The sequence below is a fragment of the Pleurodeles waltl genome, chromosome 10, assembly GCF_031143425.1.
Source record: "Pleurodeles waltl isolate 20211129_DDA chromosome 10, aPleWal1.hap1.20221129, whole genome shotgun sequence".
Taxonomy (NCBI): domain Eukaryota; kingdom Metazoa; phylum Chordata; class Amphibia; order Caudata; family Salamandridae; genus Pleurodeles; species Pleurodeles waltl.
In genome coordinates, this window is record NC_090449.1 from 7414328 (window position 1) to 7427623 (window position 13296).

General features: G+C 47.3%; 1 protein-coding gene across 10 annotated transcripts in view; it reads right to left on the reverse strand.

Moving 5' to 3' along the window:
- HUWE1 (HECT, UBA and WWE domain containing E3 ubiquitin protein ligase 1) overlaps positions 1–13296 on the reverse strand; it is a 1403674-nt gene that overhangs the window by 310846 nt on the left and 1079532 nt on the right. For all 10 annotated transcript variants that reach the window (XM_069209338.1, XM_069209335.1, XM_069209339.1 and 7 more), the window contains one exon: positions 9434–9651. In XM_069209338.1, coding sequence (XP_069065439.1) covers positions 9434–9651 — 218 coding nt within the window. The remainder of the gene's footprint in view (positions 1–9433; positions 9652–13296) is intronic.

Here is a 13296-nt window from a genome sequence, read left to right on the forward strand (position 1 = left end):
GGGGGGCACATCCCTAATCCTATTGGGGGAATCCTCCAAAACTAAGAAAGAGGATTTCTAAAGGCAGGGGTCACCTCAGCTCAGGGAACCTTAGGGGCTTGTCCTGACTGGTGGGTGACTCCTCATTATCTCCTCCAGCTTTGCCGCCAAAAGTGGGGGCAGTGGCCGGAAGGGCGGGCATCTCCACTAGCTGGGATGCCCTGTGGCGCTGTAACAAAAGGGGTGAGCCTTCGAGGCTCACCGCCAGGTGTTACAGTTCCTGCAGGGGGAGATGAGAAGCACCTCCACCAAATACAGGATTTGTTCCTGGCCACAGAGTGACAAAGGCACTCTCCCTATGTTGTCAGTAACTTGTCTGGTTTTGGCAGGCTGGCAGAAACTGGTCAGCCCAACACTAGAAGTCAGATTGGTATTCAGGGGGCAACTCTAAGATGCCCTCTGGGTGCATTTTACAATAAATTCCACACTGGCATCAGTGTGCATTTATCGTGCTGAGACGTTTGATACCAAACTTCACAGATTTCAGTGTAGTCATTATGGAACTGTGGAATTTGTGTCTGACAAACTCCCATACCATATACTCTTTATGGCTACCCTGCACTTACAATGTCTAAGGTTTTGCTTAGACACTGTAGGGGCATAGTGCTCATGCACATATGCCCTCACCTGTGGTATAGTGCACCCTGCCATAGGGCTGTAAGGCCTGCTAGATGGGTGACTTACCTATGCCACAGGCAGTGTGAGGTTGGCATGGCACTCTGAGGGGAGTGCCATGTCGACTTAGTCATTTTCTCCCCACTAGCACACACAAGCTGTGAGGCAGTGTGTGCATGTGCTGAGTGAGGGGTCCCTAGGGTGGCATAAGACATGCTGCAGCCCTTAAAGAACTTCCCTGGCATCAGGGCCCCTGGTACCAGGGGTACCATTTACAAGGGATTTATCCGAGTGCCAGGGCTGTGCCAATTGTGGAAGCAAAGGTACAGTTTAGGGAAAGAACACTGGTACTGGGGCCTGGTTAGCAGGGTCCCAGCACACTTTCAATCATAACTGGCATCAACAAAAGGCAAAAATTAAGGGGGTAACCATGCCAAGGAAGGCATTTCCTTACAGGTTCTTCCTCTGGGGTGGGTCCTCAGATTCTGCATGCAATACTCCAGCAGGTCTCCTCAGCAACCTTTGCTTGGACTTCTGGCCTCAGGAATCACTACTGGACCCTCCAGGAACCCACAAGTTGCAGATCCACAGGGAAGACTCTTCTGCAACACTGTATCTGGAACTCAGGCGACGTGTAGCTACAGCCCCCTGCACTCCCTCCTGCAACTTCTGGACCTATACGTGGTCGTCCGGCGACGTGGGAGCAACTTGTGTCCCTGTCCTGTGGGACACCTCTGGGTGCTGCCTCTGCTCCTATTAGCCTTCTGCAACACGGAGGGTCCCTTGTGACTTCCCCTCCTGGACCTTGCTGATCCCCAGCAGCACCCCTTTTCCTCAAACCGCGAGTTTGCCTTTGCCAAGGCTTGTTGGTGGAAATACTTCACATCACCCGTCTGCAATCCATCTTCCAGCATGGGACATCTTCTGCACGCCTCAGGAACTCTTCTTCAGCTTCTGTGCTGCAGAGCTGACCTGTCTCTTCTTTATCGACCACCTCCAAAAGGTACCTCTCGGTGGGTACTATCTCCTACTCCCCCTGCACTCCACAGACACTTCTGGACTTGATCCACTCTCTCCAAAGGTCTCCATCTTCGGTTTTCCACTGTGGGTTCCTTGCAGGCTGTTCTGGGGGGGAGGGGGGGGGGGGGTCTTCATTTTCTTTTCATCCTTTGGGATGGTTTTGGGTAAATCAAGTTTTTTATTCCTGCATTCCTGGTGGGGGGGGGGGGGGGGGGGGGGGTTACTACATTACTTACCTGCGTGGTTTCCTAGTACTCCCAGCTCCCCTCGACATAATTTACTTACCTCAGTGGGGGCCCCGTGTTCGCATTCCACGGTCTTAGAATATGATTTGGGCTCCCCCTAGGGCTACTATTGTGTATTGCTATTTTACACAGTTTTCTAACCTTTTTATGCCTCATACTGTTTATTAGTATTGTATTTACTTACCTCCTATTGGAGGGTTGCCTCTCTAGTATTTTCTGATACTGTGTTCCAAAAGGAAAATGTCACTTACCCAGTGTACATCTGTTCGTGGCATTAGTCGCTGCAGATTCACATGTTGTGCATAGTCCGCCGTCTGGTGTTGGGTCGGAGTGTTACAAGTTGTTTTTCTTCGAAGAAGTCTTTTCGAGTCCCGAGACCGAGGGACTCCTCCTCCTTTGTTCCATTGCGCATGGGCGTCGACTCCATCTTAGATTGTTTTCCCCGCAGAGGGTGAGGTAGGAGTTGTGTATGTTAGTAATAGTGCCCATGCAATGGAATGAATAACTAAGGTTTAAGTAATATATTTACAAATGTACAAATGTTGAAGATTACTTCCAAACGGCTACAGGCTGCCGGGGAGGCGGGTGGGCGCATGTGAATCTGCAGCGACTAATGCCACGAACAGATGTACACTGGGTAAGTGACATTTTCCGTTCGGTGGCATGTGTAGCTGCAGATACACATGCTGTGCATAGACTAGTAAGCAGTTATCTCCCCAAAAGCGGTGGCTCAGCCTGTAGGAGTGGAAGTAGTTTGAAATAAAGTTCTTAGTACAGCTTGACCTACTGTGGCTTGTTGTGCGGATAGCACGTCTACACAGTAGTGCTTAGTAAATGTGTGAGGCGTAGACCATGTGGCTGCCTTACATATCTCGTTCATTGGAATGTTTCCTAGGAAGGCCATGGTAGCGCCTTTCTTTCTGGTTGAATGTGCCCTTGGTGTAATGGGCAGTTCTCTCTTTGCTTTAAGGTAGCAGGTTTGGATGCACTTAACTATCCATCTGGCTATACCCTGTTTTGATATTGGGTTTCCTGTATGAGGTTTTTGAAATGCAATAAACAGTTGTTTTGTTTTCCTAATTTCTTTTGTTCTGTCAATGTAGTACATTAGTGCTCTTCTGATGTCTAATGTATGTAGTGCCCTTTCAGCTACTGAGTCTGGCTGTGGGAAGAACACTGGTAGTTCTACCGTTTGATTTAAGTGGAACGGTGAAATAACTTTTGGTAAAACATTTGGATTGGTTCTTAGGACTACCTTATTTTTGTGTATTTGAATAAAAGGTTCTTGTATAGTAAACAACTGAATTTCACTTACTCTTCTTAGAGATGTGATGGCAAAGAAATGCAACCTTACACGTTAAGAATTGCATTTCGCAAGAGTGCATGGGTTCAAAAGGTGGGCCCATGAGTCTTGTTAAGACGATGTTGAGGTTCCATGAAGGAACAGTTGGTGTTCATGGTGGTATAATTCTTTTCAGGCCTTCCATAAACGCTTTAATGACAGGTATCCTAAATAGTGAAGTTGAATGGGTAATTTGCAGGTATGCAGATATTGCTGCGAGGTGTATCTTTATGGAAGAGAAGGCTAGATTTGATTTTTGTAAATGTAGCAAGTATCCCACTATATCCTTTGGAGATGCATGTAATGGTTTAACTTGATTATTATGGCAGTAGCAAACAAATCTTTTCCATTTGCTTGCATAGCAGTGTCTAGTGGATGGTCTTCTAGCTTGTTTTATGACTTCCATACATTCTTGGGTGAGGTTTAAATGTCCGAATTCTAGGATCTCAGGAGCCAGATTGCTAGATTCAGCGATGCTGGGTTTGGATGCCTGATCTGTTTGTGTTGTGTTAACAGATCTTGTCTGTTGGGCAACCTGACATGGGGTACTACTGACAGGTCTAGTAGTGTTGTGTACCAAGGTTGTCTTGCCCATGTTGGTGCTATTAGTACGAGTTTGTTTTGACTCAATTTGTTTACTAGATATGGAAGGAGAGGGGGAAAAGCGTACGCAAATATCCCTGACCAGTTCATCCATAGAGCATTGCCTTGAGACTGCCTGTGTGGGTACCTGGATGCGAAGTTTTGGCATTTTGCGTTCTCCTTTGTTGCAAATAGGTCTATTTTAAGTGTCCCCCAAATTTTGAAGTAAGTGTTTAGAATTTGGGGGTGAATCTCCCATTCGTGGACCTGTTGGTGATCTCGAGAGAGATTGTCTGCTAGTTGATTTTGGATCCCTGGAATAAATTGTGCTATTAGGCGAATGTGGTTGTGAATTGCCCATTGCCATATCTTTTGTGCCAGGAGGCACAGCTGTGTCGAGTGTGTTCCCCCCTGTTTGTTTAGATAATACATTGTTGTCATGTTGTCTGTTTTGACAAGAATGTATTTGTGGGTTATGATGGGTTGAAATGCTTTCAACGCTAGGAATACTGCTAACAATTCGAGGTGATTTATATGCAGCTTTGTTTGATGTACGTCCCATTGTCCTTGGATACTGTGTTGATTGAGGTGTGCTCCCCACCCTGTCATGGAAGCATCTGTTATCACGTATTGTGGCACTGGGTCTTGGAAAGGCCGCCCTTTGTTTAAATTTATACTGTTCCACCATAGAAGCGAGATGTATGTTTGGCGGTCTATCAACACCAGATCTAGAAGGTGACCCTGTGCATGTGACCACTGTGATGCTAGGCACTGTTGTAAGGGCCTCATGTGCAGTCTTGCGTTTGGGACAATGGCTAAGCATGAGGACATCATGCCTAGGAGTTTTAATACCGTCTTTGCCTGTATCTTTTGTGTTGGATACATGGCTTGTATAACCTTGTGAAAATTTTGAACCCTTTGTGGACTTGGAGTGGCTATTCCCTTTGTTGTGTTGATTGTCGCTCCTAAGTATTGCTGTGTTTTGCACGGCAGAATGTGAGATTTTGTATAGTTGATGGAGAAACCGAGTTTGTAGAGGGTTTGTATGACATAATCTGTGTGGTGTGAACACTTTGTGAGGGAGTTGGTCTTGATTAGCCAATCATCTAGGTACGGGAATACGTGTATATGCTGCCTTCTGATGTGTGCATCTACTACTGCTAGGCATTTTGTAAATACTCTTGGTGCGGTTGTGATACCGAACGGCAACACTTTGAATTGGTAATGTATTCCCTTGAATACGAACCTTAGGTATTTCCTGTGCGAGGGATGTATCGGTATATGGAAATATGCGTCCTTTAGATCTAAGGTTGTCATGTAGTCTTGTTGCTTTAGCAGTGGTAACACATCTTGTAGCGTGACCATGTGAAAGTGTTCTGATTTGATGTAGGTGTTTAGTGTTCTGAGATCTAGGATTGGTCTCAGTGTTTTGTCCTTTTTTGGTATTAGAAAGTACAGTGAGTAAACTCCTGTGTTTATTTGTGTACATGGTACCAATTATATTGCGTCCTTTAGCAGTAATGCTTGAACTTCTAGTTCTAGAAGGTCTAAATGCTGTTTTGACATATTCTGTGTTTTTGGTGGGACATTTGGAGGGAGTTGGAGAAATTCTATGCAATAACCATGTCGGATAATTGCTAAGACCCAAGTGTCTGTTATTATCTCCTCCCAAGATTTGTAAAACTGACTTAGTCTTCCCCTCACTGATGTTGTGTTAAGGGGTTGAGTGACTTGTGAGTCACTGTTTGGTTGCAGGGGTTTTTGTACTTTGAAATTTTCCCCGGTTTCTAGGGAATTGTCCTCCTCTATACTGGCCCGAAAGCCTCCTCTTTGGTACTGTCCCTGGTAGGTAGACGGTGTAGATTGTGAGGTGCTGGCTTGTGTTGCTTGACCCCGAAACCCCCCTCTGAAGGTTGTTTTGCGGAAGGTGCCGAAAGTGCCTCTGCCCTGCGGGGAATAGAGTGCGCCCATGGCCTTGGCTGTGTCGTGTCCTTTTTCAATTTCTCAATTGCCGTGTCCACTTCGGGTCCAAACAATTGTTGTTCATTGAACGGCATATTGAGCACCGCTTGCTGTATTTCCGGTTTAAAGCCAGATGTGCGCAACCATGCGTGCCTTCTTATGGTTACTGCGGTATTTATTGTTCTTGCCGCTGTGTCCGCTGCGTCCATAGAGGAGCGTATTTGGTTATTGGAGATGTTTTGTCCCTCCTCAACCACTTGTTTTGCCCGTTTTTGAAATTCTTTGGGTAGATGCTCGATGAGATGCTGCATCTCGTCCCAATGGGCTCTATCATATCGCGCTAGGAGCGCCTGAGAGTTCGCGATGCGCCACTGGTTTGCAGCTTGTACTGTGACCCTTTTCCCAGCTGCGTTAAACTTGCGGCTCTCTTTATCTGGAGGTGGTGCATCGCCTGATGTGTGCAAGTTGGCTCTCTTGCGAGCTGTCCCTACCACAACTGAATCTGGTGGCAGTTGTGAGGTGATAAAACCAGGGTCCGTAGGCGGTGCTTTATATTTTTTCTCCACCCTTGGAGTAATCGCTCTACTTTTGACAGGTTCTTTGAAGATCTGCTTTGCGTGCCTTAGCATTCCTGGAAGCATAGGTAGGCTTTGGTAGGAGCTATGGGTGGAGGAGAGGGTGTTGAAAAGGAAGTCATCCTCGACAGGTTCTGCGTGTAACGACACGTTATGGAATTCTGCTGCCCTAGCTACCACCTGTGCATACGCTGTGCTGTCCTCAGGTGGTGAGGGCTTGGTAGGGTACGACTCAGGACTATTGTCTGATACTGGGGCGTCGTATAGGTCCCAAGCGTCCTGGTCGTCTTGGCTCATGGTGGTATGAGCCGGTGAACGGTGAATGTGACGGAGTCTGTGCCGGTGATGTGTGAGTTACAGGTGGAGGAGAGGGTGGTGGAGTTACCTTCTTCACCATTTTTTGTGGTGTTTGTTCTTGTGTTTGGAACTCGAGTCTCCTTTTTCTCCTGATTGGGGGAAGAGTGCTGATCTTCCCTGTCCCACTTTGTATGAAGGTCCGCTTTTGTGTGTGGTCTACATCAGTGGTCTGTAACTCTTCTTCAAATCTGTGTTTGCGCATTTGAGAGGACAGTGATTGTTCCTCTGTATATGAGCTGGCAGTTGGTTCGGTTGCTGGTCGTTTTGGCACCAAAACTGTGTCTCTGCTTGTTTTCGGCTCCAAGGAGAATTTTTTCTTTTTCGGCGTCGATCTTCCTCAGTGCCGCTGTCTCTGCGTCGAGCAGCTTCGGTTCCGCTGTCTCGGCGTAGATCTTTTTCGGCAGCACTTTCTTGGTCCCGAGATTGCTGCGTGCCTGTGTCTCGACCCGAGTCGGACGATCTCGGCACCAGTTCGGCCTTTTTCAGTGCCGATGGACGGTCACCTACTTTATTGGTTGAGCCATGGCCTGTTGGCAGTGGCGTCCCCTGGGCCGTGTCTGTTTTCTTGTGTGGTGCTTGCTTCGACGTCTTACTCACAGTTTCTTCGACGTCGAATTCCTCCGAGTCCGATTCATGGATGGAGAAGGCTTCCTCTTCTTCTCCTTGTCCCTCGAACTCTTGGTGTCCTGTCGGCGTGGACGCCATCTGCAATCTTCTGGCTCGCCGGTCACGGAGCGTTTTTCGGGACCGAAACGCACGACAGGCCTCACACGTTTCTTCCTTGTGCTCGGGCGACAGGCACAAGTTACAGACGAAATGTTGGTCTGTATATGGATATTTATTGTGGCATTTAGGACAGAATCGGAACGGGGTCCGTTCCATCAGTGTCGATGTTACACGCGGTCGGGCCGACCAGGCCCCGACGGGGGATCGAAATTACCCCGAAGGGCTACCGGAGCTCTTCACGATTCGGTGTCGATTCGATTCTTACCCGATACCGAGCGAAACAATACCGACGTAGTCTTCCGAAGTTAAGACTATCTTTCCGTCCCGAAACCCGGAGCGAAAAGGAACACGTCCGAACCCGATGGCGGAAAAAAAACAATCTAACATGGAGTCGACGCCCATGCGCAATGGAACAAAGGAGGAGGAGTCCCTCGGTCTCGGGACTCGAAAAGACTTCTTCGAAGAAAAACAACTTGTAACACTCCGACCCAACACCAGACGGCGGACTATGCACAACATGTGTATCTGCAGCTACACATGCCACCGAACATAAAGTACCTTTATTTTTGTACTACTGAGTGTTTTCTTTCATGTGTGTAAGTTGTGTGACTACAGTGGCATTGCATGAGAGCTGCATGTCTCCTAAATAAGCCTTGGCTGCTCATCCACAGCTACCTCTAGAGAGCCTGGCTTCTAAGCACTGACTGCACTTCACTGAGAGGGGACACCTGGACATGGCATAAGGTGTAAGTTCTAAAGGTACCCAACACACACCAGCCCAGCTTCCTACAGCAACCTCCATGATCTCACTTTCATGGTGGAACCCGAAGCAGAGGTGTCACCTACTGTTGTAGGAAAGAGTTCAACTTTTTGGATTTAGGCTGCAGTCTAGCAGGATTCAAGGGGTGAGAAGCATGCAGGTAAAAAGTATACAACGGAAGCATCAATTTTAGTGACTCAAGCACAGTGAAATAAAACTGATCACTGTTATGCATGTGCCCCTTACTAGAGTAACTCCATTTAAAACCATTACCCTTCTGACATAAAATAAGACAATTAACACTCAAAGCAAAACTGATGTTGTGCACTTTGGTAGCTCAAGAGACAAAAAACTATTTTAATAAGTATTTCTCATGGTACTTGATCAATTAAAACATCTGCCGCTTGGGGGAGTATGGGCATCTTCAACATACAAAGACAAAGGTGTAAGGACAGGTTTCCTCCAAACCTTCAATATCAGGATACTGATGCAGTAATAAAAACAGGACAGAGTCAGATGGGGCAGGACTTTCTCCAACAAACAGATTGGTTGTAGCAGGCATCATTCTAAAGGAACAGTCAATGACAGGAGAAGCAACAGCTGCTTTCAGGGCATCGAAGTATTGGGTCACTGTGTAACAGTGTAGCTCAGCTGTTGTCCACAGTAACAAAGTTAAGTGAACACTTGTTGCCAACCTGTCAAACAACTTGAGAAGGCTAGTTAACAAAAACAATACTGAGTGACTACCTAGGTTTAATCCAAAATAGAGTTCAATGGCCTTGCATGACATACACTGAACCAGGATTAACTTTGGGTAGCTTAAGTACCTACGCCGGTAACATTACTGGGTGATTTAAGTCCTCACTGCTGGAATTTGAGTGCAACTCGAAAGTCTCTAGTTTAACTGATAAATGCAGAGTCTTAACTACAGCCTATGAGTATGGCAAAATCAGTATACACTGGTTAATTAAAACCTGACAATTACACAACCTAAAAAAAAGTGGGTGTTTGTGTAAATAATTAGTATTTCAGGAACCTTTGGTTACTACATATAAGTGAAAGTTAGCCATTAGCAAAATATTTCACTTCTCTCATCACTGAGTTAGGGGCCATTATGTAATTTTCTTTAGTTTGGAACATCTATTCTCACCTCTTCATTTCTCAACTTTCACAGCCTACCAGTCACTCTTCATTCAATGCAAACAAGTACCTCCTCTTGAATTGCTGGTGGTAGGGCAGCCAGAAATTCAGGGCTCACTTCAGACAAGCCAGCACTGCTCACCACCGGTGGAGGCAGCACCGGCACAGTAGTGGGAAGAGGACGAGCAGGCGGGCGGATTCCCAACTGATTCTGTAGAACCTCCCTCCTGATGTCTTCAGGTAGAGCAGCCAAGAAGGAGGGATCCACACCTTCTGGTAAACTGATACCTTTTTACAAGGGACAAAAATGTATAGAATAAGAAATTATCCTGACAGATCAGGAAGGGAAAAGGGTGGGATTGAACATGCAGGTCTGGGTTAAATCTTAATAGAAGCACGGCATAATCAGAGTGAATGACAAGCACAGGAGATTAACAAGCATAGAGGTATGCAAAATAACTGTATGAGTCTTATTAACACATTGTGTAGGAAGTTGGCTCTGTATGTGCTATTTCAAAGTAAGGAATAGCATGCACAGAGTCCAAGGGTTCCCCTTAGAGGTAAAATAGTGGTAAAAATAGATAATACTAATGCTCTATTTTGAGGTAGTGTGGTCGAGCAGTAGGCTTATCCAAGGAGTAGTGTTAAGCATTTGTTGTACATACACATAGACAATAAATGAGGTACACACACTCAGAGACAAATCCAGCCAATAGGTTTTGTTATAGAAAAATATCTTTTCTTAGTTTATTTTAAGAACCACAGGTTCAAATTTAACATGTAATATCTTGTTTGAAAGGTATTGCAGGTAAGTACATTAGGAACTTTGAATCATTTCAATTGCATGTATACTTTTCAAGTTATTCACAAATAGCTATTTCAAAAGTGGACACAGTGCAATTTTCACAGTTCCTGGGGGAGGTAAGTTTTTGTTAGTTTTACCAGGTAAGTAAGACACTTACAGGGTTCAGTTCTTGGTCCAAGGTAGCCCACCGTTGGGGGTTCAGAGCAACCCCAAAGTTACCACACCAGCAGCTCAGGGCCGGTCAGGTGCAGAGTTCAAAGTGGTGCCCAAAACGCATAGGCTTCAATGGAGAGAAGGGGGTGCCCCGGTTCCAGTCTGCCAGCAGGTAAGTACCCGCGTCTTCGGAGGGCAGACCAGGGGGGTTTTGTAGGGCACCGGGGGGGACACAAGCCCACACAGAAATTTCACCCTCAGCGGCGCGGGGGCGGCCGGGTGCAGTGTTAGAACAAGCGTCGGGTTTGCAATGTAAGTCAATGAGAGATCAAGGGATCTCTTCAGCGCTGCAGGCAGGCAAGGGGGGGGCTTCCTCGGGGAAACCTCCACTTGGGCAAGGGAGAGGGACTCCTGGGGGTCACTTCTGCAGTGAAAGTCCGGTCCTTCAGGTCCTGGGGGCTGCGGGTGCAGGGTCTTTTCCAGGCGTCGGGACTTAGGTTTCAGAGAGTCGCGGTCAGGGGAAGCCTCGGGATTCCCTCTGCAGGCGGCGCTGTGGGGGCTCAGGGGGGACAGGTTTTGGTACTCACAGTCGTAGAGTAGTCCGGGGGTCCTCCCTGAGGTGTTGGTTCTCCACCAGCCGAGTCGGGGTCGCCGGGTGCAGTGTTGCAAGTCTCACGCTTCTTGCGGGGAGTTGCAGGGTTCTTTAAAGCTGCTTCTTGAAACAAAGTTGCAGTCTTTTTTGGAGCAGGTCCGCTGTCCTCGGGAGTTTCTTGTCGTCGTCGAAGCAGGGCAGTCCTCAGAGGATTCAGAGGTCGCTGGTCCCTTTGGAAGGCGTCGCTGGAGCAGAGTTCTTTGGAAGGCAGGAGACAGGCCGGTGAGTTTCTGGAGCCAAGGCAGTTGTTGTCTTCTGGTCTTCCTCTGCAGGGGTTTTCAGCTGGGCAGTCCTTCTTGTTGTCGCAGGAATCTAATTTTCTAGGGTTCAGGGTAGCCCTTAAATACTAAATTTAAGGGCGTGTTTAGGTCTGGGGGGTTAGTAGCCAATGGCTACTAGCCCTGAGGGTGGGTACACCCTCTTTGTGCCTCCTCCCAAGGGGAGGGGGCCACAATCCTAACCCTATTGGGGGAATCCTCCATCTGCAAGATGGAGGATTTCTAAAAGTTAGTCACCTCAGCTCAGGACACCTTAGGGGCTGTCCTGACTGGCCAGTGACTCCTCCTTGTTGCTTTCTTTGTTCCCTCCAGCCTTGCCGCCAAAAGTGGGGGCCGTGGCCGGAGGGGGCGGGCAACTCCACTAGCTGGAGTGCCCTGCTGGGCTGTGACAAAGGGGTGAGCCTTTGAGGCTCACCGTCAGGTGTCACAGCTCCTGCCTGGGGGAGGTGTTAGCATCTCCACCCAGTGCAGGCTTTGTTACTGGCCTCAGAGTGACAAAGGCACTCTCCCCATGGGGCCAGCAACATGTCTCTAGTGTGGCAGGCTGCTGGAACTAGTCAGCCTACACAGACAGTCGGTTAAGTTTCAGGGGGCACCTCTAAGGTGCCCTCTGGGGTGTGTTTTGCAATAAAATGTACACTGGCATCAGTGTGCATTTATTGTGCTGAGAAGTTTGATACCAAACTTCCCAGTTTTCAGTGTAGCCATTATGGTGCTGTGGAGTTCGTGTTTGACAAACTCCCAGACCATATACTCTTATGGCTACCCTGCACTTACAATGTCTAAGGTTTTGTTTAGACACTGTAGGGGTACCATGCTCATGCACTGGTACCCTCACCTATGGTATAGTGCACCCTGCCTTAGGGCTGTAAGGCCTGCTAGAGGGGTGACTGACCTATACTTGCATAGGCAGTGAGAGGCTGGCATGGCACCCTGAGGGGAGTGCCATGTCGACTTACTCGTTTTGTTCTCACTAGCACACACAAGCTGGCAAGCAGGGTGTCTGTGCTGAGTGAGAGGTCTCCAGGGTGGCATAAGACATGCTGCAGCCCTTAGAGACCTTCCTTGGCATCAGGGCCCTTGGTACTAGAAGTACCAGTTACAAGGGACTTATCTGGATGCCAGGGTCTGCCAATTGTGGATACAAAAGTACAGGTTAGGGAAAGAACACTGGTGCTGGGGCCTGGTTAGCAGGCCTCAGCACACTTTCAATTGTAAACATAGCATCAGCAAAGGCAAAAAGTCAGGGGGCAACCATGCCAAGGAGGCATTTCCTTACATATTGCAAGATGAAACTCGAAATCGAGGCAGATTTGTCAGCTATAGCACAACTACTCTGTCACATATGAATGCTGCATGGGCAGTGTTCAGATGAAAGGAAAGTAATGCAATACTTATCCTGGCAGCATCTATTCATAGCGTGCAGAGCTGTAGATTCATATGCTTAGCATACTCCCGCCATCTAGGGTTGAGCTTGGATGTTGCAAGTTGTTTTTGTTAAAAAAAGTCTTTCAAGTCACGAGGTGTAATGACTCCTCCCCTTACAGTCTGTATTGTGCACGGTCATCAGCTCTTTTGTTAGATTGTTTTTGGCTTATCAGGTGAGCTTAGGACAGGAACAGTAAAGCAGTGCTCCCGAAATGCAGTGGCTAGCTAATGAATGACAGACGACTGAAAGAGTATGGAATACAGCCTGACACACTTTAGCTTGTTGATTAGCTAAAACATTACAAAATAATGCTTGATGAATGGATGCGAGTTATTCCATGTGGCTGCTTTACATATATCCACTAATGGAAAGTTGCTTAAGAAAGTCGCAGAGGATCCCTTTTTACAGGTGAAATGAGTTCTTGGAGCTGGAGGTGGCAATCATTTAGCTTTGTGGTAGCAAGTTTGTATGTATCTTACTATCAACCTTGTAATCTCTGCTTTTGAGACTGGAGAGCCTTTCTGAGGATTTGAAAAGGCCACAAAAAGCTGATGAGTTTGACGAAATGGCTGTGTACTCTTCAAGTAATACATTACAACTCTTTTAGCTGCAGAGT